This window comes from Pinus tabuliformis, chromosome 4_1, assembly GCF_031772625.1.
Source record: "Pinus tabuliformis cultivar Carrire ecotype Pingquan chromosome 4_1, CPIR1, whole genome shotgun sequence".
Lineage (NCBI taxonomy): Eukaryota > Viridiplantae > Streptophyta > Pinopsida > Pinales > Pinaceae > Pinus > Pinus tabuliformis.
Genome location: NC_142303.1, coordinates 718564124 through 718590272, shown reverse-complemented (window position 1 = coordinate 718590272; position 26149 = coordinate 718564124). Strand labels below are relative to the sequence as shown.

The 26149-nt window shown below is 36.6% G+C and overlaps 1 protein-coding gene across 4 annotated transcripts in view; it reads left to right on the top strand.

The window, feature by feature from the left end:
• The window catches only part of LOC149178143 (pumilio homolog 1-like), a 136043-nt gene that overhangs the window by 79601 nt on the left and 30293 nt on the right, over nt 1-26149 (top strand). For all 4 annotated transcript variants that reach the window (XM_089420280.1, XM_089420279.1, XM_089420281.1 and 1 more), the window contains exon 10: nt 23732-23906. In XM_089420280.1, the coding sequence (XP_089276406.1) occupies nt 23732-23906 (175 nt within the window). The remainder of the gene's footprint in view (nt 1-23731; nt 23907-26149) is intronic.

Here is a 26149-nt window from a genome sequence, read left to right as displayed (position 1 = left end):
GTCTGCTTCATTTTCTTGGATGAGCAGGAAACAAAAATTGGTTGCTCTAAGCATCGCCGAGGCCGAAAACATTACTGCTAGTATGGCTTGTTGTGAAGTTGTTTGGTTGAGGAACTTCTTTAATGAGCTATTTGAGCATGTGATGGATACCATCGTGATATACTGCGACAACTAGAGTGGGATTCGCCTTTCAGAGAATCTTGTGTTGAACGAATGCTCAAAGCACATTGATATCAGATACCACTTTATCCGGGATACGGTACAACATGGAGCAATAAGGCTTCAACACATCAGGACTGGTGAGCAGGTCACAAACATCCTCACGAAGCCCTTAGGGAAGGTCAAATTCTTAGCCTTCTGAGAGAGACTTACAGTGGTAGAAATACCCTCCCATGAGGGTCCCGCTTGAGTTGGATATTGAGCTTTGGGAGCTCCTGGGGGCTTGGGGCACTTCTTGGTGCTGTGAGCGACCATAGGGTGAGTGGTTCACCTTCCCTTACGATTAATGACACGTGTGTAGGGTGAGTGGTTCACCTTCCCCTATGATTGACATATGCATAAGATGAGTGGCTCACCTTCTCCTATGCTATATGAGTAGGATGAATGGTTCACCTTCTCCTGCCGATGCCCCAACATACATCCTAACCTGGGCAGTTTGACTAGTGCTGGCTTCAGGGTTGACTGCAACTATGATTGCAAAAAAACTCAACAGATTCTCTCTCCTTTGACTGAATTTGACTGGACTGTTTTGGGCTGATTTTGATCAACAAGGAAGGGCGAATTTGGCTGAGGTTGATCGAGCTCAAGGAGGCAAGTTTGATAGCTGCGTTGACCATCTTTGACTTTCTAGTTAGGCCTGAAGTTTGACTGTAGTTGACTACAGAATAGTCAATGCTGTTTTGACTTTGATTTGGCAAGTCAATTTTTGTACTCTCTCTCTGTTGAACATTTGATATATTAATAAGAAGATTTGATCAAAGGGTTTTCCCCACATTGGGTTTTTCCCTGGCACTCCAAATCTAGTGTCCTCTTGTATTGGCTTGTCTTCTGCATTTTGTTTCATGTTCTATCTACTTTTACTGTTAATGTGATTAATGGTTTATGTGATTGCTATTGGAAAACTAAATTGAAATTGTCATTGGGATGCTAAAGGAACATTGAAGTAATTGTGCTAAGCATAGAACATACCATTGTTAACTAAAATTAACAAGGCGTACGAATAGAGGGACACCTTACTAGGTTAGATTTGTATAAAGGTGTTAAAATGGTGGGAAAGGTAAATATTTGTAATATCCATTTTGGATTTTTTTCTGTTAAAATATATGAAATTTTTCTTTAGAAAATATGCCATGAATTTTATTCAACAATACCATGAATATTCTTGAATTCGCACCAAGAAATTGCCGACAGGTAACATATAAACCCAGAAATAAAAAGTGCTGCTAGTACGACAAATTAATAAATATTGCAAGTATACATAGAACACTGACTATATGTAGGAAACTCATCTTTATTTATATTGATATAAAATATGATAATACAATAGTCAGAAGTAGCTGAGACCATGATGGCCACCAAATAATCTGCTGCAATACTGAACCTAGCCTCCAAAATAGCAATTGGAAACTAACACCCAAACTGAGAATCTGAATGATCCTCACTCCAATCATAAGTTATGTTGTAGATCTGATCTCCAATAATATCGCTAAAGCTCCGTGAGAATTTTGGGTGAAAGCTCCTCAATGGGGGGTTGGCTTTTCGTCCAATTCACAATAGGAAACCTAAGGGTTATCTTCCCGGGGCTTGTTGAAAGCTGAGAACTTCATTCCCAAACCTCTCCAACAAGAAAATTACTCAACTCTAAGATGTCCCAAATGATTTGCTTTCCCTCCTTTTAAAGGCTTGATGGATCCTTCACCCCCATTGTAGAAGCACTTTTTTATTATTTTATTTCCTGCTCTAGAAGCTTCTCCGCTTATCCTTATCTTAAGTGATTTCTATTTTATTTTATTGTATTTTAGTTCTTCAAAGCCATGGAAGAAGAACTGTATCAAATTGCAAAGAATGACACGTGGGAATTGGTTCCAAGGATGAGGGACAAAAATGTTATTGGCACAAATGGGTCTTTATGAACAAGTTGAATGAATATCCAGGAACAAAGCAAGATCGGTTTGTAAAGTATATGCACAGGTTGAAGGAATAGACTTCGAAGAGACATTTGCACTGGTGGCTAGGATGGAAGCTATTAGGATGTTCTTGGCCTATGCTTGTTCGAGAAAGATTAAGGTGTATTAGATGGACATCAAATTAGCGTTTTTGAACGGAGAATTAGAAGAAGTCTACATAGAGTAGCTTGAAGGATTTCTTCTTATCAACAAGAAACAGTTTGCAGGTTGAAGAAAGCTTTGTATAGTCTCAAGCAAATTGCTAGAGCATGGTATGCTTGTCTGGATAGGTATTTGCAAAAACAAGGATTCAAAAAGGGAAGGCCAATAGCAACTTATATATAAAAGTTGAACAAGACAGCTTGACTCTCATTGAGGTGTATGTGGATGATATCATCTTTGGAAGCGATGATGACAGGCTGAGTAAGAAGTTTGCAAATGATATGCAGAGTGAATTTGAGATGTCTTTACTTGGTGAGTTGACCTTCTTCTTGGGACTCTAGATATCTCAGGAAGATGATGGCATATTTATTTGTCAATCCAAGTACATCAAAGAAATGTTGAAGAGGTTCCAAATGGAAGATTGCAAACCAATTAGCACTCTGATGGTGATTGGTTGCAAGTTAACCAAGGATGATATATCAAAGGAAGCAAATCAATGACTATATAGATCGATGATTAGAAGTCTATTGTATGTGACAACTTCGAGACTAGATGTAATGCAATAATTTGGGCAAGTGGCTACATTCCAAGCAACACCAAAATAATCCCATGTTATTGCAATAAAAAAGATCTTCATATATCTCAAGGGAACAATAGATTTTGGACTATGGTAGTCAAAGGGAAATAATTTGACCTTGACAACTTATACAAATGCAGATTGGGTAGGTATTATTGATGACCGCAAAAGAACGAGTGGATCAACCTTTTATTTGGGTGATTGTCTTGTTTCACGGTTGAGCAAGAAGCAATCTTTAGTTTCCTTGTCAACAACGGAAGCAAAATATATCGCAGTAATAACATGTTGTACTTAGGTTCTCTGGATGAAGCAAACCCTGCAGGATCTCCAAGTGAAGTTTGATGAGACAATTCTGTTATTCTGTGACAACACTAGTGCCATAAGTCTCTCCAAGAATCTTGTAATGCATTTAAAGAGAAAACACATTCCTATTAAATAGGTTGTATTGAAGAATATCAAGGTAGAGTACATTGGGACAAAGGAATAGATAGCCGACATCTTCACCAACCTCTACCTTGAGAGACCTTTGAGTATCTTCAGCAGAAGCTTGGGATTCTACCAGTTTCACATTGATATGCATTCCATCCATCCAAGCAGACAGGGGGAGACATGCATGTTGCAGGAAGAGATATCTCGTTAGAGGGAGTTACCCTTTGCCATTGATGTCAAAGGGGGAGAGAAATCAAGGGAAGAGGATCATAGGCATGGATTCGGGGGGGGGGGGGGGGGGGGGGGAACAATGATCACATGGGGAGTACATGTGTTGCCATCAATGACAAAGGGGGAGATTATTGAAATTTTGTTGTCATTGATGCCAACCCAAGCAACGCTAGAAGAAGCCCCGTTTTTGATGACAAAATTGACAAGGCAAATCAAGATTTTTGGTGTCAAGATCACCTTCGTTTCATGGTCCTCGTCATGCTGATTCTGATGATATGTGGCATGCCTCATAACTCCTCACGTTTGAGGAGGTATGCTCATTCAAAATTGGTGCCCCTTCTTGTCATCAAAATCCCCTGGTGCAAGGGCAAGTTGGATCTTATAGGGTGTTGGAGCTACCTATCAGTTATAGCTGATAAAATCCCCTGGTGCTAGGGAAAGTTGGATCTTGTAGGGTGTTGGAGCATCCTATCAGTTGTAGCTGATAAAATCCCCTGGTGCTAGGGCAGGTTGGATCTTGTAGGGTGTTGGAGCATCCTATCACTTGTAGCTGATAAAATCCCCTGGTGGTAGGGCAAGTTGGATCTTGTAGGGTGTTGGAGCATCCTATCAGTTGTAGCTGATAAAATCGGGGCATTGGAGTGTCCTACTTGGAGCTGGTAAAACCAGGGTGTAGGAGCATCCTTTCAAGAGTTGCAGCTACTTGATAAACTTGAAAGCTTTTCTAGAGTACTAGGAAGTTGGAGCTTCCTTTTCAGTAGGAGCTGAAATATTTCTGCACTCATAAAATATTAGAAAAACGTTCGGTGGTTTTTCTCTAGGAAGGGTTTCCACCTAAAAATTTCTTGTGCATTTTTTTGATGTGTTGATGATTAATGTTGTGTTGTTAATGCTCTAAATTTTGATAACTAACTAATTGTTTAAGAAATACTGATTCACCCCCCTCTCAGTATTTCCAACAATCTCTAACTCACATCCCCGTTATTTCTAACTTGATCAGCTTCCTTCTGAGTAGTTCCATGTTCTTCTCAACAAACCTTTCGGCTAGTTCATAAGCAATAAGTGATACAACCTGTTCCTTCCTCCAAATGGCCAACAATCTAGACTGTAGCATCTTGCAAATGGCATCATGGTTACCCATAACTCCAACCATGATCTCTAAGACCTCGAGCCTCTATTTAATGGTAGGACCTAAGGTGTCATGTAATTCATGAAGATTTTCTTCTGGCAGCTGGAAGACATCCCTTGTAATGTCATCATTATAAGGAAGTAATGTCATCATTGTAAGGAAGCATAAGTGAAGTTATTATGATAACCTCACTCAGATAGGAGACCACTACAAGCCTGACCCCTTCACAAGGGTGGTCCAGTAATCTTTGTTGGATCAAGGCAATCATTGTTGTTTTGAGTGCCCAATTTATAACCCTCAAATTTGATTGGCTCACCTTAGAAAGGTTTGAATCCAAGTTCTCCAGATTAAGGAGATTTTTTGCAGTCATCTTTATGTTCATCAAATCTTACCCATGTGCAAAGAGCCAATTCCCTAACTCCAATTCTTTCTGCAAATCCCTTATTTGCTCCAGCTGTAGGATAGCGTGTACCCCCTTTGAAAAGGGTTTGCCTTTTGTTCTTTGGTCCAACGAAGCATTGCAGTCCAAAGAACCAATTGCAAGTGATATCTCGAACTGTCGCTGGTTCCATCATTTTCAAAGTCAATAAAGGTATTTCTGAGGTCTTGTTGGGTCTCTTTGATATTCATTTTTCCATTAGCAGCAACACATACAAGGCTTACAATGCTATACAAAATAAAAGTCTGACTCAAGGCTCTGACCCATAAACATCTCACGTTCAACCCAGTAATATCAGGGAGAAGACTCTACCCATCCCCTTCAGACTAGCAACTTTCCTTCAACCTTAATGTCAACAGCTGAACACTATCCACATATCACACTCAATAATTTTAGGAGGCTTATGGTAGCAATACAAATTCTGACACATTCACTGTTCCCCTCAAATCTGCCTAACATATCAGTATTAATCAACTCAGCCTACATACTACTACAACAACCCTTATCAAATGCGAAAACCCTCAACATGACTATTATGTAAACATTACAGATATGAAGTACAAATACAATCAATCACACATACAATTTACCCAATCTAAAAATATGCCTAACAAACCTTTTCCTTTGAGGATTTCCAACAAACATTTTGCAAATAATCTTATGTGGCGCACACAGTAGAAAAATACCATAGCAAGGAAGAATGATCTGGAATCTTTACAAAGCAGGATTGATACTGGTGCAAATCTTAGTCTACCAATCAATTTATAAAGATCTGGAATTCGGCCTCCTTTAACATAATGATATTCGGTTGCCAAGGGTAAGTATGGCACTCAGAGTTTCACAACTTGATTCATTGATATTTGATGCAAAAAATCTTCAGGGAAATTAATCTTGGTCTCAACAATAAGTTTTCTCGGCCCCCTTAACTGACACTCTATCGACCTTCACAATTTTTTACAATGACTAGTCCTCAATTTTTCTTCGGCAAGTTTCTGGCACCACTTTAGCTACACAATAGACCAATAGAACTTGACTGCAACAATATATCTCCTCTGGTCTGGTAAATAATTTTAGTTCTGGGATTGATGAATTTACCCTGAGATGAACTGCCTCCAAAAACCTGGAAGAGGATCTCTTTAATATGAAAGAGCACGACCTCAAGAATTATGTGGTACTCAGAAACGGGCCTAGCAATTTCAGCTAATGCAAACAATCCACTTAGGAAATAATCTCAATCTGCTACTGAATAATCCACCCTCTGATAATTGTGGAAACTCGTCCTCTATGTTAATAATGCTCTCGGCTTCCTGAAATCAAATGTTCTCGGCATCTTGAGATTAATTACTGATCTCGTCCTCAATGCCATAATGCTCTCGTTCTGGATCATGGAGTCCGTGCCAACTTAATGAGAAAACCAAGCTCTGACTGATAAGAAATTCAATCTTCAACTGTAGGATAGTTTTAGAAGACCTCTTCTGATGATAGACTAGAAAAATTCGACAATTGACCCAAGAAATTATCTGCAAAATGAGCATGATCTCCTCCTGAGAATTACCCTTTGTTCTGTAGCAGCTGGACAGGCAACTTGATACAAAAGAACTGAATTGGACTCCAGGGTATATCTCCAACTAAGGCTTGTGGTGCACAGTTTATAGCTTCAGATTGAACTCAGATATATTGTACTTGACCTGGTGAATGAATAAGAGGGACAGTGCTCTCAAACCAATGAAATCTGCTCTAGCAAAAGACAAGAAATTCACTTCCTCACAGACTCACTATTCAGCTTCCGATTGTGTGCTAGAACTCTGCCCTTCAAATTTGGTATTCTAGGTCCACCTCAGTAAATTTGACTTCTGGTTTAACCTCTGTCTTGGTAATAAACTCACTCAGGGATGTGCTGATCCCGACCTTTAGATATGCTGAGAAATTTGGCTTGAATAACCCAACAAATTTGGTCCACAATATTTCATGAATTTGACCTTGTTGTAGTGGAAGATATTTCAACAAGAACTCAGCATCCCAAAGGAGCAATTCGAACCCCAGGCCAAACTCAAATTTCTGATAATAATAGTAATGGGATTTGGCTTGATCAGTAAGATAATATTCCTTGAATTGATTTGCCTCCATCTCCAATGAAGGATGGGATACAATCGCCAGTGAAAACTAAATTTGACCTCCAAATTGTGCACTAGAATTCGGCCCTCCTTATGAAAACAACTTTGACCTCCTGAAGATGTAGATTCGACCTCCAAAATAAAATGTGAATTTGGCTACCACAAAGATGGAATGCTCTTGCAATTTTGATCGGAACATGGCCTTTGGAATGAATAGCAATAATTGAAGCACTTGGCCTTCTTAGAGAAACACCTTCAACAATTTGTTAAATCCGTTCCTGCAACAAGATTAGAGAGAAATCTGAACAATGCATGCAATTCCAAGTAGGGTGGCAGAAGTGTCCACTGAAATTGGTTGAATACTAGCTAGCGTGGCAATAATGTCCACCAAAACTACCGTGAGGATCTTGCCTGAAGCCCTCGAACTCAAACTCTCTTGAGCTCCAATCTGATCACAATAGAGAATCACCAAAATAGAATGAAAATCAATTCTCTGAAACTATATCACCTGCAACAAACAATATTCCGGCAATGTGTTTCTCTTTGGCACTACCAAAAAAGTAATCCCATGATCTTGTCTCAAAAATCACTCTGCATTAAAAACCCTCAGGTTGGCAGGAAAATCAACTCTAATACCACTGTAATATCCCTTTTGGAATTTTCTGTTTAAATATATGAAAATTTTCTTCAGAAAAATATGCCGTGAATTCTATCCAACAATACCATGAATATTCTTCAATTCGCACCAAGATTTTGCTGACAGATAACATATAAACCTAGAAATAAAAAGTGCTGCTACTACAACAAATTAATAAATACTGCAAATACACATAGAACATGGAATATATGCAACAAACTCAACTTTATTTATATTGATATAAAATATGATAATACAATAAATGGAAGTAGTTGAGACAATGATGGCCACCAAATAATTTGCTGCAATACTGAACCTAGCCTCCAAAATATCAACTAGAAATTAATGCCCAAATTGAGAATCTGAATGATCATCACTCCAATCTTCAGATCTGTTGTAGATCTCATCTTGCTGAAGCTTTGTGAGATTTCTAGGTGAAGTCTCCTCAATGTTGGGTTTGGTTTTCATCCAACTCACGATAGGGTTTTCATCTTGGGGCTTGCTGAAAGTTGAGAACCTCTTTCCCAAACCTCTCCAATAAGGAAATTACTCAACTCCAAGATGTCCCAAATAATTTTCTTTCCATCCTTTTCAAGGCTTCAGGGATGCTTCTCCCCCTTTCTAGAAGCACTTTTTTATTATTTTATTTCCTGCTCTAGAAGCTTCTCCTCTTATCCTTATCTTAAGTGGCTTTTATTTTATTTTATTTTAGTCAGTTGGCCTTTTTCCTTAATTAAGCATTTCCTCTTTTAATTAAATGACTAATTACAGTCACTTTTAATCTAGGAAAATGGTAAATCTGCTTCTGTGATCTCTCAGGGCACTGTAAGTCACTTTTCACCATCCCATCTTGTAGATCTCTTTGTTTCGGTTCCAACAAGCTATTACAATAAGGTGTTTCATCAACTATTCATCCCAAAATGACATCTTAAGAGTATTTAATTAATATATGCTCAATAATAACCCCGTCTTGATGATGAAACGCTGTGAGCGATCCTCGTTGGACCACATAGAACTCCTTCAAAATCCTCAAGAGTCCACTGATATAACGAAATCTCGCTCCCAGAACCAAACTGTGTCACCAACCTTGGAAATCCATCCTAGCCGCATCATAAGGGAAAATGAAAATGGGGACATTACAATATTCCACTACATGCCTTAGCATATTGTGCTTAAACCAAAATACTTTCATACATTATGGTTGCAAGCACCAAAGCTTGGTCGTGTCGTGAAGAGAAGACCATACCAAGATCTAGAGGTTTAGGCTAGTTATATGCAAACATTAGACAAACCAATCCTTTAGGAGTGTGATACCATACAAAACAATTGAACCAATACGTCAATGGTAACTGTGCCTTTGGGACCAACCATGCAGTTATAGATCAAGGGAATTAGACTTATCTCTAGTGGTCAAACATTCATGGTAGTTCTAACTTCTACCCCATAGCTACAACATTTTGCACCATCGTATTTAGAAGAAATAGATTGAATGTAAATCACTTAGAGAGCTTGGTTTATGTGTGTTACAACTTTTGGAATTGTTGTCCATGACTATGAGGAGTCAAAGATGGATAAAGCATATAAGACTTGGGACAACAATGAGGAGGATAATTTGGTAGATGGAGCATTGGTTTTGGTGCAATTTGGGGATGCTCTTAATTTATGATGATGATCATGGTGAGATGCCAACCCCCAATTCCTCCAAAACCAATGCTCCATCTATTGTCATGATCGTTTTGAGATGCTACCCCATTTACCATGGTCACTTTGACTGAGACCGATAGTAGGGGTTTCACATTCAATTCCACTTCCATCTACACATTCACCTATGATTTTGCCGTTTGCTCCACTACCATGTCAAAGAAATCATGGTGGTGCAAAGAGGAAGGAAAGGCATATAGAAATTATAATACTTGTTCCTTCTTTTTTCGCTACTTTATATGTCATAGACATTAGCATAGTTTAGTCTTTTGGTCCTTGGTCTTCATTAGTTAAATTATCATTTTAGAACTTATGATATATGACCTATTTTGTAAGCATAACTCTTTAGTCATGTTGGTGGTTGGTGGTTGGTGGATAGCCTATTTCATTCCATAATTGCCAAATGCTTGATGCTCAAATGATTAATATTTAATGTAATATGGATGTCAATGGTTCCTTCAATGATAAAATAGTTCTTATGTTTCACCTCTTGTATTTTGACAAGTCGAACTTTGTATCAAAGCATTATGGAGTATGCGAACTTGTGAAGAGATTGAATTTAGAATTGAAGCTATTAAGCTAGGGCATGAAGAGAAGCATTTACAAAGTTCCTAGGGAAAGTTTGCATAAGCCAAGTTTGTGTTGGAATTCAACACAAATAAAGTTTGAGAAAGATTTGCCGTTCCAAAATATTTTATAAAATTCTCGGTTTACATCTAATATGTGTGTGTGAGAGAGAGAGAGAGGGAGATGTTTAATTTTGCAACTTGAATATTTATTTTTAAATTATATACTTTTATTATTACATAAAATTTCAAAACCTTTGTAATTAACCAAACTCCATAACTTGTTAACCTATAATAACCCAAGGTAACTTGGAAATTTCATTTCCAAGTTATTTGATCATAAAAACAACATGATAAATCGAAGTAATTAATTTAATTTTATAGGTCCAATTACCCACCCACATGTATGGGTAACCTTGGGAGATGATGCATTCTTCTAGCTAGTAGCCTTATCATGATCCACAAATAGCCAACCTTAGACACCTTTCATCTGCTCTCCGATCAATGCAATTTATTCATCTAACTACTTATCTGATGCAGGTGGGTCATCTATTATGAGGTACATTAATCATTTTTATATCCAAGTGCTTTCATATAATGTTTAAGGGCATTCTAGTATGGATCACAAGTTCAATTGGATTTTACACCGCTATTGATTGTGCACTTGTTCACTTGCTTCACTTTGGTGGTTATCACTTGCCCCTAGTCCAATGCGCTCCATAATTGATGTACTTAAACACTTGTCATCATTCCCTTGCTTTGTGTCATATTTTTTGATTGGTTGTTGTCAGTTGCTTGTACCGGTTCATTGTTGACCTTGTATTGTGAGAAGAAGGGGTTGTATATACCCATGTTTGATGCTATTGTAAGACAAGAAAGTGCATGAGGCAAATATGGGGGCTTGGAAAAACAAAGGCGAGGAAGGTAACTTAGCAATGCTAAGCATTCCTTCTACAAAGGTGCTCATGGACAGTGGTTTGATGTAACCTAACATAATTCTCTGACTTCATTCATGAAGTAAACCCTAGTCCTTAACACTCATCACATACACCTATCTTTTGAAAGGATCAACATAGGAACTGTTCCTACACCTTCTTGTTGGAAGCACCTAAGAGGGCCATGTAATAACCTTCCCATACCTAAGCATGGAAACTGTTATACGAATCATAAGCTAGGAAGACATTTGAATATGATGCATGTGTGAAGTACTCTGATGGCTTTAACATAAATATGGACCACTCTAATGCAATTGTGGTTCTTGCACCCATGATGTTGATCTTGGTTGCATCTATGAGTATGTGTTAGATATTTGCTTCTAAGTACAACTGCCAATCCCTTGAGGGATTCTATGATGCTTCTCTAATACTTAAGAGAGGATGTTCAACCCCATTTGATTATTGCACAAGGGCACTTTGACAAAGGACGTTAGGCACTTATTGAGGAGTGTTGACCTTGGGATGAATTAACACAGTTGAGGAAACCCTCACCCACCTCCAGGGCCTTGGACGATGTTTATCATAGTTGGGACATTGCCTTGAGAGAAGATGTACCATAGAGGTGACAAGATGGCCCAAGACTAGCATTGCACCTACTTGATGGACGTTGCCATGTTTTTGAGGATATTTGATGATGATGTTGATATGTGAACCCCTTTGGAGGGGATGGTACATTGTTCAACATGATGATGTCATGCCATAACATTATGACGCCCTCTTCTTGATGCTTGGAGGGGTGATTTGGACACATTTATGGATGGCATTGTGTTGAGGAGGCCTTGTTTGCTAATTAGGCATTCATTTTATGAGGACACATGACTTTTCAGTTGAGATGCACCCCTTGGAGCCATCTCCTCTACTTTTCATGGAAAGAGACACCTTTTGGGGGATGGTCTCACCATTGGAGGACATTTTTTCTCACACGTGTGGGTTATTTTGAGGTATAATTTCATATTAAAATGTAATTTTGGATATTTTTCAGGTCAAGTTAGTGATATAGTCACTTATTTCATGGATTACTTGTATTCAAGGGCTTCTTAAAGCCAATTTAGATGAAATTGACCTACCTAGGCTTGTACAAATAGGAGGTCCATTCCTCTTATTCCTTCATGGTTACACTTGGAGATCAACTCTCATTAGTAATTTGTTTTTTCTCTTTTGTGCGCTACGGTTCACTAGTGTAGCTTATTTTTTTGAGACTTTTTCAGTGATGGTTCTCTCTCTTGGATGATTATTGTTGATTCTTTGATGACATGCTATGCTAATTAAGTTATATTCTTCCATCTTGTTCTTGTTGATGAATTAGTGTTTAATTAAAATTTCACCAAGGTTTGGTTGATGTTGTATGGCTCCAAAATCTTCTTGCACAAGATTTTCATCAAGTTTCTTTGAGGTGACCTAGGTTTAGTCCTCTCCGTTTATATCTCCAAAGAAGATAGAATGACACTAGGGTAAAGATTTAAGCGATACAAGTTTGTCTCCCTTAATTTTTTTGAATTCACAGCCATCTCTTCTCTTGCATATATTTTTACTCCTAGACGCCATTAGCTCTAGATTGAGAAAGACATTGGTCTCATGTGTTGTGCCACACCTTTAGAAACCCTAAAACTTTTCTTATTTTATGTTTTCAAGGATAAAATAGAGTTCACTTACAGCAAAAGCACAAATACTCAGAATTATTTGCCGCGGTTATTATTGTGCTAGGATTAGGGCTTGTATTCATTTATTGGAAAAGTAAAAATGTCGTTTTACATGCATTTATGAACCGTAAATTAGGGTTGACGTCTAGGGTTTGTTGCGCTGCTATATGTGTTTCCTGCCACAAATGTTTACTCATTAATTAGCCCAAATTTTACACTTCTTTATCATAAATTCTGAGGCTTTTTTGATTGTTGTTATAAACTAATTGTTTGCTGCAATTTCTGGTTTAAAACCCTAGTTTATGATATCCAAGTATAATTTCTTGATTGTATGTTGATGGGAAGAACCCTTGAACTCACTCTCTTGGAATTATACCTTAATCCACCCAAAACCCTAATTATTGCATATTTATTCCCAGGTCAAATCTTGTTTTAGTACCTTGGGGGGGGGGATTTAGCCAAAGTCAAATTGGGTTACTTGATTTCAAAGATCTACGAGAGAAGATTCCTTGTGGTGGATTGCGTTTACTGACTAAAATGAGGGGAGTAATTGCTGAGGTGACAATGGTAGCTCTCTGGGTGCTGTGCTCAATATAGGTTGCTTAGTGAGGCTTTGCAGTAAGGTAACGGATTTTGCAGTAACAGGTCGGATAGACCAAAGTTGGTCTGGCCCAGTTATTTATTTTAGTGTTCAGAAAACTGTTATGTGTTTTTCAGAAATAGAGAGTATTCTTTAAACTGAAATTCTTATACAATAAAAAAAGGATGAGATATACCATAATTTATTTATTTGGCAGAGGAATTTTTGTTTAAAGGGAAGAAACATCCCAAGTATTTTGAATTATTCTTTCATTCCACCGAAGAAGCTTGTGCCTAACAATCTGAAAAATGAAAGACATGATAGGAAAATAAAACACGAAGAATTTTCACAATAGAAAGTGAAGATGCAATTGCATTCAATAAACGTAATTGTACAAAACATTGTTAGCAGTTTTGAAACAAAGCCGATACAGTTTGAATAATTAGTGGGGTGGGCACTTGTAGGTTTCAAACTCGAGGCAAATCCAATAATGGTCTAGCTATGTTTGATACACATCTCCAACATTTGAATTTGGACAAAAAGTTCATAATGCAAAATTTCTGTGAATGAAAGCATTTTTGGTATTAAAATGGGTACAGAGAAATCTGTTTCCAACCATATATGTGTTCTAGGCATCAATACAACATTGGAAATAAGTAGGTGCCAAAGTAGGAGAGAACGAGGCTAAGATTGTTTTATTAGACAATTTACCATCCAAATGCAGTGAAATTGTATTTACACTCAACAATATTCAATCATAATCTTTAGAGACAATGATTTTGATGCATGTGGCAAAGGAAATACTTGAGTATGATGATGAAAAGGATGACAGAATCTATTTTAGCAAAGGAAAAAAAATTGAAAGCACATGAGAGAACATTGCATACGAGGGAAGAAATATTTGTTGTGGAAATAGGTCGCAGATGATGTACTCAAAGGCAAAGTAAGGAGAACTGAAAGATGGATTGAAAGTTAGAAAAAGAAGAATAGAAAGAAGAAATTAATCAAACGAGGAAGAAGATTATTACTTCCAAGTAACATCTAACAAAGATTCTTTCATGAGTTGAGTACTCCACTATTCAAGCTGAATACTATCCCTCTTCATTAAGAAGAGATGGCAACATATTTTTGCTTAGGTGGATTCCTACTTTGGTGAGAATAGATGAGAGTAGGTGGATTCTTCCATTGGGAAAAAGAGAGGTCAAAATGATTTGCTTAGGTGGATGTCAATAAATTTTATGTTCAAGTTGGGGGAGATGACAATTTAATGGAACACTGTAACAAGCCCCAGGGCTTGGAAATAGGAGATGCTGAAAAATAAACTAGTATCCTATATTATTGATGCAATCATCCTTGTAATTTTGTTGATGGAGGGAGGTTACTATCTAAAACTAGTATTGCAGTGTTAGTTGGCTGTTGGAGTATTAACAAGCCAATACTAAGGTTGAAATGTTACAAAGTCATGGTTTTATTAATGACTTTTAAAAAAATGATATCAGGGCACTTGTTAGTAAGTTGCCATGACACTTAAGCCTTTTTCCTTTTATAAAATATTTTGGAAAAGAGGCAAGAGGGTATGATTTTTTAAACGAGATTTCCAGTTGACCCTGTTGACCACTCTGTGTCAACAACCCCATAGCAGTACACCCATTTTTTCGAAAAAGGGATCTATCATGTTCAAGTGTTGACATCATTCAGATTTCGTCATAAGTCAACAATTTGTTAAAAATGTAAACCCCTACATGGTTATAATGTAAATGATCTTAGTAAGACCATCATGTATGTAACAACCTAGGTCAGTCGAGCCCCCTAAAGGGTCCTTAACAGTCGAGCCCCCCTAAAGGGTCCTCTCCCTATGGTCGAGCGCCTCCGGTCCTTATCAGTTGAGCAGTGGATCAAGTCGAAAAGCGCGGGGAGTGGTTCCGCGCCCTAATCTTGAAAACCTCTCCCTTATGGTCGAGCCTGCTTACGCATCCTCCGCCAAACTAAAACGGCCAAATTAGTTGGGATAATGTCCAAAACCTCCGCCAAGGGAGCTGATAAAAAAGAATATGGTCGAGCACCCTAAAGGGTCCTTATCAGTCGAGCCCCCTGTCGGGTCCTTGCACTCGGAAGCGCAAGACCCTCCGGACCTTCCTGCGTTATATTTATCCATGCTAATTCCTTCCAGCATTTAGGATGAAGCCAACGCTGCGAAGCGAAGCGCGAAGGTCGGTTCAACGCATAGAGGGGTGAAGAGAAAGCCTAACTAAGCTTCACCAAAAATCGGATCAGCTATGTGGTTCGGGCATAACATAAGTGCAGATGACGGGCAGTCCCGGTGCAGGTGCTTATGAAAGAAAGGAAATAACACACCCAGGTGCTCAGTATACTGCTAAGTACTGGATCGTATGGACCAGGAACTGGATCTTCTCTAGCTGCTTATAGATGATTTGCTCTAGGTGCTATAGGCGCTATAGGTGCTACTAGCTATGGGGCAGACAATTCAATATTGAGATGGGATATTATACTATGGAGGTACATCTTGTTTACATGCTGGCTTAGATGCTTAAAGAAATGGTTATGCTGCTGGTAGCTAAGCAACTGGATCCTATCTTAGGAGGTTTTTGTCTCACTGATTCATTTGTGTTTCTAGACACAAACGATCGGAAGAGTTTTTCCCTTCAACCTCACCCCAAAGCGAAGGTGGATTTTGTTGTCAAGATATAAGTGAGTCTTAGTGCTTTTTATCGAGTCCTTGTAAAAATAATTTGGGAATAATCCTAGCTAATTGACTAGATTATTTTATTACAAATTACTTGGTCTACTAGATCATATTTTGAGTCACAAAATTGGGTAGATATTTGAGGGTCTATAACGAATGGGTGTTTCCCCGTCATGTATTAAAATGTAATATCTCGATGTAAAAAATATTCAGTGCATGGTGCCTCATAATTACACACCATGGTTAAATATTAGAGGGTTTTGGAAAAATTATTAATCCCCTAATAAGTCAATTAATTAAATTTTTTGGCAAAATTAAATTAAAATCCTATGCCAGAAATTTAATTAATATTGTGTCCTAGGTAAAATTAAATTCTTCAAAGGCGAAATTCGTGGGTTTTAAAGAAGTTAATTTTTGGAGGTCACAGACCAAGGGAATATTGAAGAAATCAAGAAATTTTGGAGCCTAGGCCTTTGTGGTAAAGTCAAAGTCAATTTTTGAGGAAACAAACTCAAAACAATTAATTTTGAGTTAATTAAAAATCAATTAAATGAAAAACTCGATTTTTCTTTAAAAAATAAATAATCTCGATGGTGATGATTAAAGGTTAATTAAACTTTTATGAACGGTCAAGATTAATTTGACAAGTATCAAGCCAACTAGCCGTTGGAGAATTTATTTATAAATTAGAGGTCGATGTCAGTGTATTTTTTCGTCTGATCTTTGAATCATGTACTAAGCTCTCAAGCTCTCTTGTGTACTTTCTAGAGTTAATGCAAAAGCTTTTGGGGTTTCAATTTGCGGTAGTGTTCCTCTTCATGAATTTATGGTAATATTGTTTTAATTTCTGCTTAATATTATGTGAAAACTATCAATCAATAGCTCTCTTAGAATAATTTGATTACATGTATCTTATTCAGTTTGTTGGATTTAGGGTAACATTATAACTTCTGATTAAATTAGCAGTTATCTCTATTTCTTCAGAATTTTATTGTTATTCTATTTCTCTACTTGATTTGATGGTTGATCTAGTGTTTGTAGAAGGTCTCTCAAGTTTTCATTGTGCGTTTGGGGATAGTCCTCGGTTGCACCAACCAACTCGCAACACATATTTTCTAAAGAGCCTACCTCATATAAGCTTCAAGATTTATCTAATGATTAATTTTTCTGTAGGGTGTTTTTGGGCTAGTACCTCTCTAAAAACTCAAAATTTATCTTTTAAATATTTTGTGGAAAATTTGATAGATCTGGCTATTAAGAGCCTTAGATCTTAAGATCTGGGAGCGAAGTTGGACTCATACTCCTCAGATCTTACAGATCCACAACTCTTGTGCATAGATCTGTAAATATTTTGTATAGATCTGAAAATTTTATAACTTGGGTTTTGGGGTTTTTATTCATTTTTGTATATCTCGGTATTTTTGTTTTCAATTTTGCAGGTGCGGATCTGAAGGAGAAATTTAATTTGGAGTCAGATCTAGACCTTGGAGGGCAAGATCTGGCCTCAATACCATTTTGCAGGGACAACTTATTCAAAATTATTTTCAGTCTGAGGGTTTCAAATTTAGATATGTGGTTTTTCTGAGAACAAATTTTAAAGCAAAATATATTGGTTTGAAATTTATTTTTTTGGGTTTTGTTTTGAGGTTCTTGGGTTTCCATTTGATGCCTCGAAGCCCTTCAAAAATCACTCCTCTTTTCTGCTGCGTTTTTTCATGTCTTTGCAAAAATTCGATTTTCTTCACTCCTTCACCTCTTCGTTTTTCTTACCCTATGCTTTTTTCAGTTGTTTCGGATCTCCTATCTTCTCTGCGGCTGTAGCTTAGCATTCCTCTCTGCCAAATCGCGTTAGTTCCCTTGCTGCCTGCGTTCCATTTTTCCCTCACGATTTCTCTCCTCGCTGCTCCTCAACTTGCAAACCCTCCTCTTCCTGTTGTGTTTCTCCATTTCCTTGCTGCGTTGCCGACCCTCGAGCCTCCTTTCCTTTCTTCTTTGTGTGTTGTCCATTGCCATTCACGTCCCTCCTCTTTAGCATTCCTCTCAGCTTAGTCTCCCGCTCATTGCTCCTCCCATCCGTTGTTCCCTTGTTGTGGCTCCTCTTCCGGATCGTTGCTAGCTCCGCTGCGTTTTGAGCTCCCTCATCTTTGACTTGCACACAAAACGCTCCTCCTCTTCTTCGTCGTTGCCTTCAACCTGCAACTTCCCTTTCTGATTTACCTTTTTCATTTTTTGTTCTAACTTTTTTGTGCTTTCACATTTCAAGTTTAAATTTTTATGTGGCCTTTGGCCCATTAAAAATTTAATTAAGCCCCTTTTTGAATTTCACATCCGCCACATTAAAATCTTTCTTCATTCATGAACTTTATCATGTTAAATTTGTCTAAGGAATAATTAAATTGTTTTATCTAAAAGTTTCTTCTTGGGGCTTTTGTGTTAGGGGTTTGGGACTTTAAATTTTTAAAGGGAAAATTTTGTGGTGTTAAATTTTTTTAAATTTCTCTATAGTCAAGGCACATTTAAATATTTTTAAACTATCTCTAAAGTTTGAATATATATATATATATTTTATAGTTTCTGTATTGAAGCATTTAATGAATTTATTTTAAATCTGGAATTGTTTGAAGTGTCTAGCATTTGAATTTCATGGCTTTACATGGTAATTGATTTTCAAAATTTATTTGCTTATGTTTTTCTCCTCGCTATTCCCCAACTTGCAAACCCTCTTCTTCCTGTTGCGTTTCTCCATTCCCTTGCTGTGTGGCTGACCCTCGAGCCTCCTTTTCTTTCTTCTCTGCGTGTTGTCCATTGCCATTCGTGTCCCTCCTCTTTAGCATTCCTCTCAACTCAGTCTCTTGCTCATTGCGCCTCCCATCTGCTATTCCCTTGTTGTGGCTCCTCTTCCAGATCGTTGCTAGCTCCGTTGCGTTTCGAGCTCCCTCGTTTTTGACTTGCACACAAAACGCTCCTCCTCTTCTTTGTCGTTGCCTTCAACTTGCAACCCTACGCTTTCCCACTCACTTTCGACTTCCCTTTCCGATTTCCCTTTTTCATTATTTGTTTTAATTTTTTGTTGTTGTTGTTAAGGTAAAGTATTACAAAAACAAAAAGAATTCAATTTTTTTTTATGTGCTTGCTTTTCTTTTTTATTTTTATTTTGATTTTGCTTTTTTTTTTAAACAAAACAAAAATTATAAAAATTTCGTTTTTTATTTTTGACTTTAAAAAAGATTTAAATTTTGTTTTTTCACATTTCAAGTTTAAATTTTTATGTGGTCTTTGGCCCATTAGAAATTTAATTAAGTCCCTTTTTGATTTTCACAACCGCCACATTAAAATCTTTCTTCATTCATGAACTTTATCACGTTAAATTTGTCGAAGGAATAATTAAATTGGTTTATCTAAAAGTTTCTTCTTGGGGGTTTTGTGTTAGGGGTTTGGGACTTCAAATTTTTAAAAGGAAAATTTTGTGGCGTTAATTTTTTTTTTTTAATTTCTCTATAGTCAAGTTACATTTAAATATATATATATATATATATATATATATATATATATATATATATATATATGTTTTTTTTTTTGGATTGAAGCATTTAAGGAAATTATTTTAAATCCGGAATTGTTTGAAGTGTCTAGCATTTGAATTTCATGGTTCTACATGGTAATTGATTTTCGAAATTTAATTGCTTAAGTTTTTGCATGCTAAGGGTTTTGAACATTTTTATGCTTGACATCTATTGAGATTGCTCGTCATTTAATTAATTCTAAGCGTGGTTTAATTACTTGAATTATTGGATATTATTGCATATTAAATTTTTGCGAATTTTTCAAGTAATTATTAAGTACTCTTTCATTGAATTGTGATAAATTGCATGTCTTTCATTTCCTAGTTGAGCATCTATATAATTGACATTTATCTTGAAGATGATATTGAAAAATTGTGAAAAGGTTTTTGTTATATATATATATATATATGTTTTTTTTTTTGGATTGAAGCATTTAAGGAAATTATTTTAAATCTGGAATTGTTTGAAGTGTCTAGCATTTGAATTTCATGGCTCTACATGGTAATTGATTTTCAAAATTTATTTGCTTAAGTTTTTGCATGCTAAGGGTTTTGAACATTTTTATGCTTGACATCTATTGAGATTGCTCGTCATTTAATTAATTCTAAGAGTGGTTTAATTACTTGAATTGTTGGATATTATTGCATATTAAATTTTTGCGAATTTTTCAAGTAATTATTAAGTACTCTTTCATTGAATTGTGATAAATTGCATGTCTTTCATTTCCTAGTTGAGCATCTATATAATTGACATTTATCTTGAAGATGATATTGAAAAATTGTGAAAAGGTTTTTGTTTTCTTTGAGCTATAATTGCATGGGAAAAAATCTATATAAATTGAAGTGATAAGCTTGTGATTTAATTGGACATTATATTGTGATATTTTAAGCATATTGTTGAGAAGTTTATCTTCAATCTAGTGAAGTGGACATTCATTTTGGCGATTAAGGGATTTGATAAATAACTCATAAATAAATCGTGACATAAGCGCATTTCAATCCTTGAATCTAGCTTCATCTTGATCCATATTCTAATCGTCTCGTTCATTTGAATATTAGGTTAGCTTTGCATAACTAAAATTTACTTTAAGTGTAAGCTTGGTTGATAGAAAGATAGGTACCCATCCATCTTTGCTTGAGAAGCTTGCTTTTAAATAGAACTTAAAACAGTGACCTTGGAGTTGTTAGAGCCGCAATTCTCTGCAGCGCCAGAGGCACCGATTATGTTAGATTTTCAGGAGAAGTATCGTTAATCACACCTTAGTGTGCTTCACCTTATCTTCTCTTTGCCATTTACTATAGAATTAGGCTCAATATAGGAAGGATCGAAGAGTTAAAACTTAGATAGGCATTTAACTAAAATTAACCAAGATTTCTCCATCTCACATTAGTTTTAAGATTTGCATTTCATATAACATAATTATTCAGCCAAGCAGCAATTGTATATCAATTACTTGGTCCTAAATTTCCTAGCAAGATTGTTGACTCCATAAGCCACTGGTATCAGTGATTTAAATCTAATTGAATCCTATAAGTCTTGCTAAATCTAAAACAATTATTTGGTCACTTCACTGTGTCCCATGAACTGGTTGGTTCCCAATTAGTTCTCCTTCATTCCCTTTCCGTAGTGTCTAGGCCCCTTAGCCTGTTGTTGGGAGACAACTTAAATGGAGAGATTGGGGATCAGGGTGACAACCCCCATTCTGAGCTGTTGTCGTTGTGCCTAGACATTCTGTGCGACAACACATCAATTGATCACATTTAAAGAGTCCCCGTATATATAAATCTCAGATATCTGAAGGAAATCTTTTAGTTGGAGTAGAAGCTTGAGTGCAAACAGTTTCGCAAAATTATTAGATCAAGATGCATGTCCAATACAACAGGAAAAGGAGAAGAAATGTTGCTCTAAGAGCTAGATGAGTCCCCCTTAAATTTTTTGGGCATTAAGTACCGCCCAGCGAAAAAAGTTGGCCTCCCTCTCAGCCCGAAGGCAAGAGAGAGGTTGCTGGTACGAGGCCAACCCTCAGTATAGGCTCTTAAATAGATGGGTCCTTCTTATATTTTTTGGACTTGGGCACCGCATGGGGAAGAAAGTCAGTCTCCCTCTCAGCCTGAAGGCAAGAAAGAGGATGCTGGCACTAAGCTAGCCTTTAGTATAAGAGTGCAACAAAGTTACTCTATTCCAGAGCGTCAATATGTCAAGTAATGAGACATAAACCTAGGTGGGGAGGATACAATGATTCCACCCAACACCAAAGCTAAACTCAATTGACGTGTTAGACAAACATATATACAAATGAAAATAAAATATTTCTATATATATGAAAGAGAGAGCTTTTATATATAAATCTAATGTAAAAGCTGCCATATAGAGAAATAAGAAGAGAGATACCAGATTTAGACAATATTTTCATGAAAATAATGTATAAATATAATTATGTATTTTGAAACATTATTTTTATGTGTGTGTGTGTATACATATATTGACAATAATCAGAACTATATTTCACATACCGATATCTACTTAAGTTTTGAGTTTTGAGTCTACTGAGTTGAGTGAGATTACAACTAGTGTAGATCAATATTAAATGATCAAAAAATTTACTGATAGGACTTGATCCGTTTTGGCACTTGATCTGTGGTTAACATGGATCTTGCTGGTTTTAGGTCAGATAAGTGAGAGATGTTACAATGCTGCACTTGCGGCACAACATTCATGTACCCACATTGGAGTTATCTCTGACATCCTATGTCACAAGCTTTGTAACTTTAACCTTGAGGTTCGAATTTTGGCGAACCTTAAAATTTTTTTGAGGTTCTGCTAACCTTAAATTTATTTTGAGGTTCTGCTAACCTTAAATTTGTTTTGAGGTTCGGCAAACCTCATAGTCATTGACCAAGTCCATATATCAAAACTCAAAACCTCATGTCACAACTCAAGCTTGTAATTTATCCTTGCAGTTTCCATGTCCGCGATAACATTTTTTATGTTTATTGATGTTGATTTCTTACTATTTTATCCTATATATATCTATATATACAAACCTAATGATGAACCTCATCAAGAAATTCAAACTCAAACCGAACCTAATCATTGCTGTTCCAGAACTCGAACTCGAACCATGTGACATTGCTGACATCTGTATGACTTTTGGATGAATCTTTAATTTGGATAGGCTGTTTTCCTCTGAACATCTGCATATTTATTTCCATAAAACTCTGCAGGTTCAGGTGACTGATTGATATAAAATTAACTTCCATCTTGCAAGAAAAAAGCTTTAAGGTCGATTACTGCAAGTGACATGTTGAGTTCTTTATGAACATATTGTTGACAAAGCCTCGAGGTTCTACAGAATCTAGTGTACCCTGGGTACCATCCATGGAATGAGGGAAGTGTCTGGTGGGTTTGCGCTGGAAATGTATTTGAAAGAAATACAAAAGAAAGAAGCTCTATCAAAGTATATTTTTGAAATGCTCTGTCATTGAAATATCTATTTTACACTTTTTTATAGGTTGGCATATCTTTTGAAGTGTAACATGGATTTTCAAGGATTGGGATTGTATACTTGTATTTGTGTTTCAGAATCATTAAACAGCTTTTAAAGAAGCTGTCCTCTGTAATTCATAACACCGTATGTTCTAATGCTTTGCTAGTTATAAGAGCCCAGGAAAAGAAATTATCTAACTAATTGCATGAAGCATTTTCATGGATGGAAGCATTGAATATTGTTTTAGGGAAATGACTATTATATATTATCAATAATGTGGAGCTAAGTAAAATGGTATTGCAAGATTTCATTGGCATTTTTTTTAACAATAGGTTACCCTTTATTTTTCATAAGTCATAACCTTATTTTTATAGTGCTTTGGTAATTATAAGAGTTCTTAGGAAGTGTTCCTAACTGATTGAATAATGTCAATGATGGATGTCAGTAGTATCAAATTTCTTAGAGGAATGGGTAGAATGTTGACGTTATTACGTTTTACAATTTATAATGATCAAAGTATTTGCATATTTGGAGGCAAGAAAAGTAGGACTGAGAGACTTCATTTGCCTTTTCAAACATTTCAACAGTGCTAATCATGCTTTAATGGTGCAGGCAATGATGAAAGATCAATATGCTAATTATGTAGTTCAGAAGGTTCTTGAAACTTGTAATGATCAACAAAGGGAGAAGCTACTTACTCGTATAAGAGTTCACTTACATGCACTGAAAAAGTACACGTATGGGAAACATATAGTTGCTCGAGTTGAAAAACTTCTTGCTCTTGGAGGTGTGTTTACTCATCTCTTAAAGTGAACTGATTACCGTAGGAAGTGTTTTTTATTTGTGTCTGTGAGCTCTAGAAGATTCTGCTTTCCTTTTGTTGCCTGTACATCATTTACCTAGATGCTATGACATAACAAGGAAGAGCCTAATTTAGTGATTACAATCAGATCCTAATACAAATATGTTCATATTTTGTGCTAATCTAGTTTCTTGCTTCGTAAATATGAAAAATAAGATCAAAATAGTTAGGAAATACGGTAAGATTCAGAATGTATATAGTTCTAGGAAGCTAAAGAAAGCAATCAATAGCTTGCATTAATGTTTGGGGATGTTCCAAGCACAATCAATCGTTTTCAGTAACACCTATAATATTTGAGAATGATATATATAATTTTCTCTGGGGCTTGGGGTATGGAAGCACCTTTCCAAATGCTTGAGAATGTTTCATAAAGATTTCTTAACAGCTTTCTCTTGGGGCTCACTATTTATGTTATCCTTGTAAATACAATGCTAGGTCAATTGCTTGGCTACGCACCATTGGTTTCTTTCTTTGTAAATATAGAAAACCAGTAATGCACAAAATGTAAATAACAATGATACCATTTATCATGCCTCTCTTGGCAAGGTTGAACATATTCTCCGAAAGGCCTTGTCCATCAGAACATTGGGAGAAGAAACCAATTGGAAGTGTTCCACAACCAAGAAGATTAGGCTTGCCATACAATTTTCATTGTAAATTCAATATCAAACCCACAATATTGAAAGGCATAGTCTAACTGTTCTACGTTTTGTTTTTCTTTTTTTTTATCTAAATCTGGTGATGCCTTTTTTTATAAATATTGTGATTTTTGGTTTTTTTTTTTTTAAATGTGTTTTTGAATGCATATATCGATTCAGCACCCTGAAAAACCCAGAGGTACTTGGATTGTGCAGACTACACAGCTTAAACTTGTGATTCCAACAAATTCTTGCTGGATTTCAGACAAAATTGGCTGAAAAATATGTAACTGGAAAAGGACCAAAATGTAGAAGAGTTATACCACAGCATATTGAAATACCAATATTCTATATCATCTTGATAAGAAACAAGAGTAAGAGAGTGTTGGATGACATCTACTTAGTTGAACCATGAGTTAGACCACAGCATATTGAAATATCAATATTCTATATTATTGTGATAAGAAACAAGAGTAATAGAGAGTGTTGGATGACATCTACTTAGTTGAAGTTTGAACTACACTACTAAAGGACATGCTCTCCTCTCATAAATTGTTAACCCAAACAATTACCAATCCTTGCGTGTACAAGATGACATCCTTGATAGTATTTAGTTTGATCCAGCTCATGATAACCATCATGTTCAGGCTCATGAGCATACTTTAATCTATGATTATAAACCATTCCCAATCCATCCCACATAGATGTGACTGAGCTCAATCCAACCCACATAGATATGACAATCATCAGGTTCAGGTTCATGAGCATAGTTTGCTCTCTACTTTTACAACTCACCTCTGTGTTCAGTGCAATACATTGTCTAGTCATTAACCTGAGTCCATACATCCTGTCGATTTGACTCACTATCTGTCCAGTACAATTCACCATCGGTTCTCTTTTCATCTAGATAAAGGCTCTTCTTCCCATATATCCAATTCACAAAAGTGTCCAATGCAATCTATTGTTCAGTTACCAATCTCTACTTCTTGTAGTTCCAACCTGCTATAATACCCATTGAATTCTATAATCCACTTATTGCCTGTTTTAATATAATTTCTAAAATTTTCACGTTTAACTCACTAATGTGTCCCCTGCAATTCATCATCAATCACCATCCTTGTAGATAGAGATCCTTCTTCCAATAGACCCGATTCACAACGTGTCCATTACTACGATGATGTCATCAGAGAGAGAGTGAGGGAGAGAGATCAGACGATGATGTCAGGGTCTCCTGAGTCTAATGGCCGGGGTATGGGGGATGAACTGGGCACTGGTTCGCTATTGGAGCCCTTTGAAACCATTGGGTATCCCGACTGTATGATCCTGGGGGAATGTATGAGCACTGTATATTCTTGGGGGAATGTATCCAAGGCACACTGTATATTCACCCCTATTATTTTTATTTGCCCAAGCAAGAGCTTCCCCATCATCCTTCAACTTGATATGCTCTCTCTTAAGACTTTCTTTATAAACATTCCATAGCACTTCCTGTTCTCCCTCAAAGCTCATTAACCATACAGTTTTCCAACC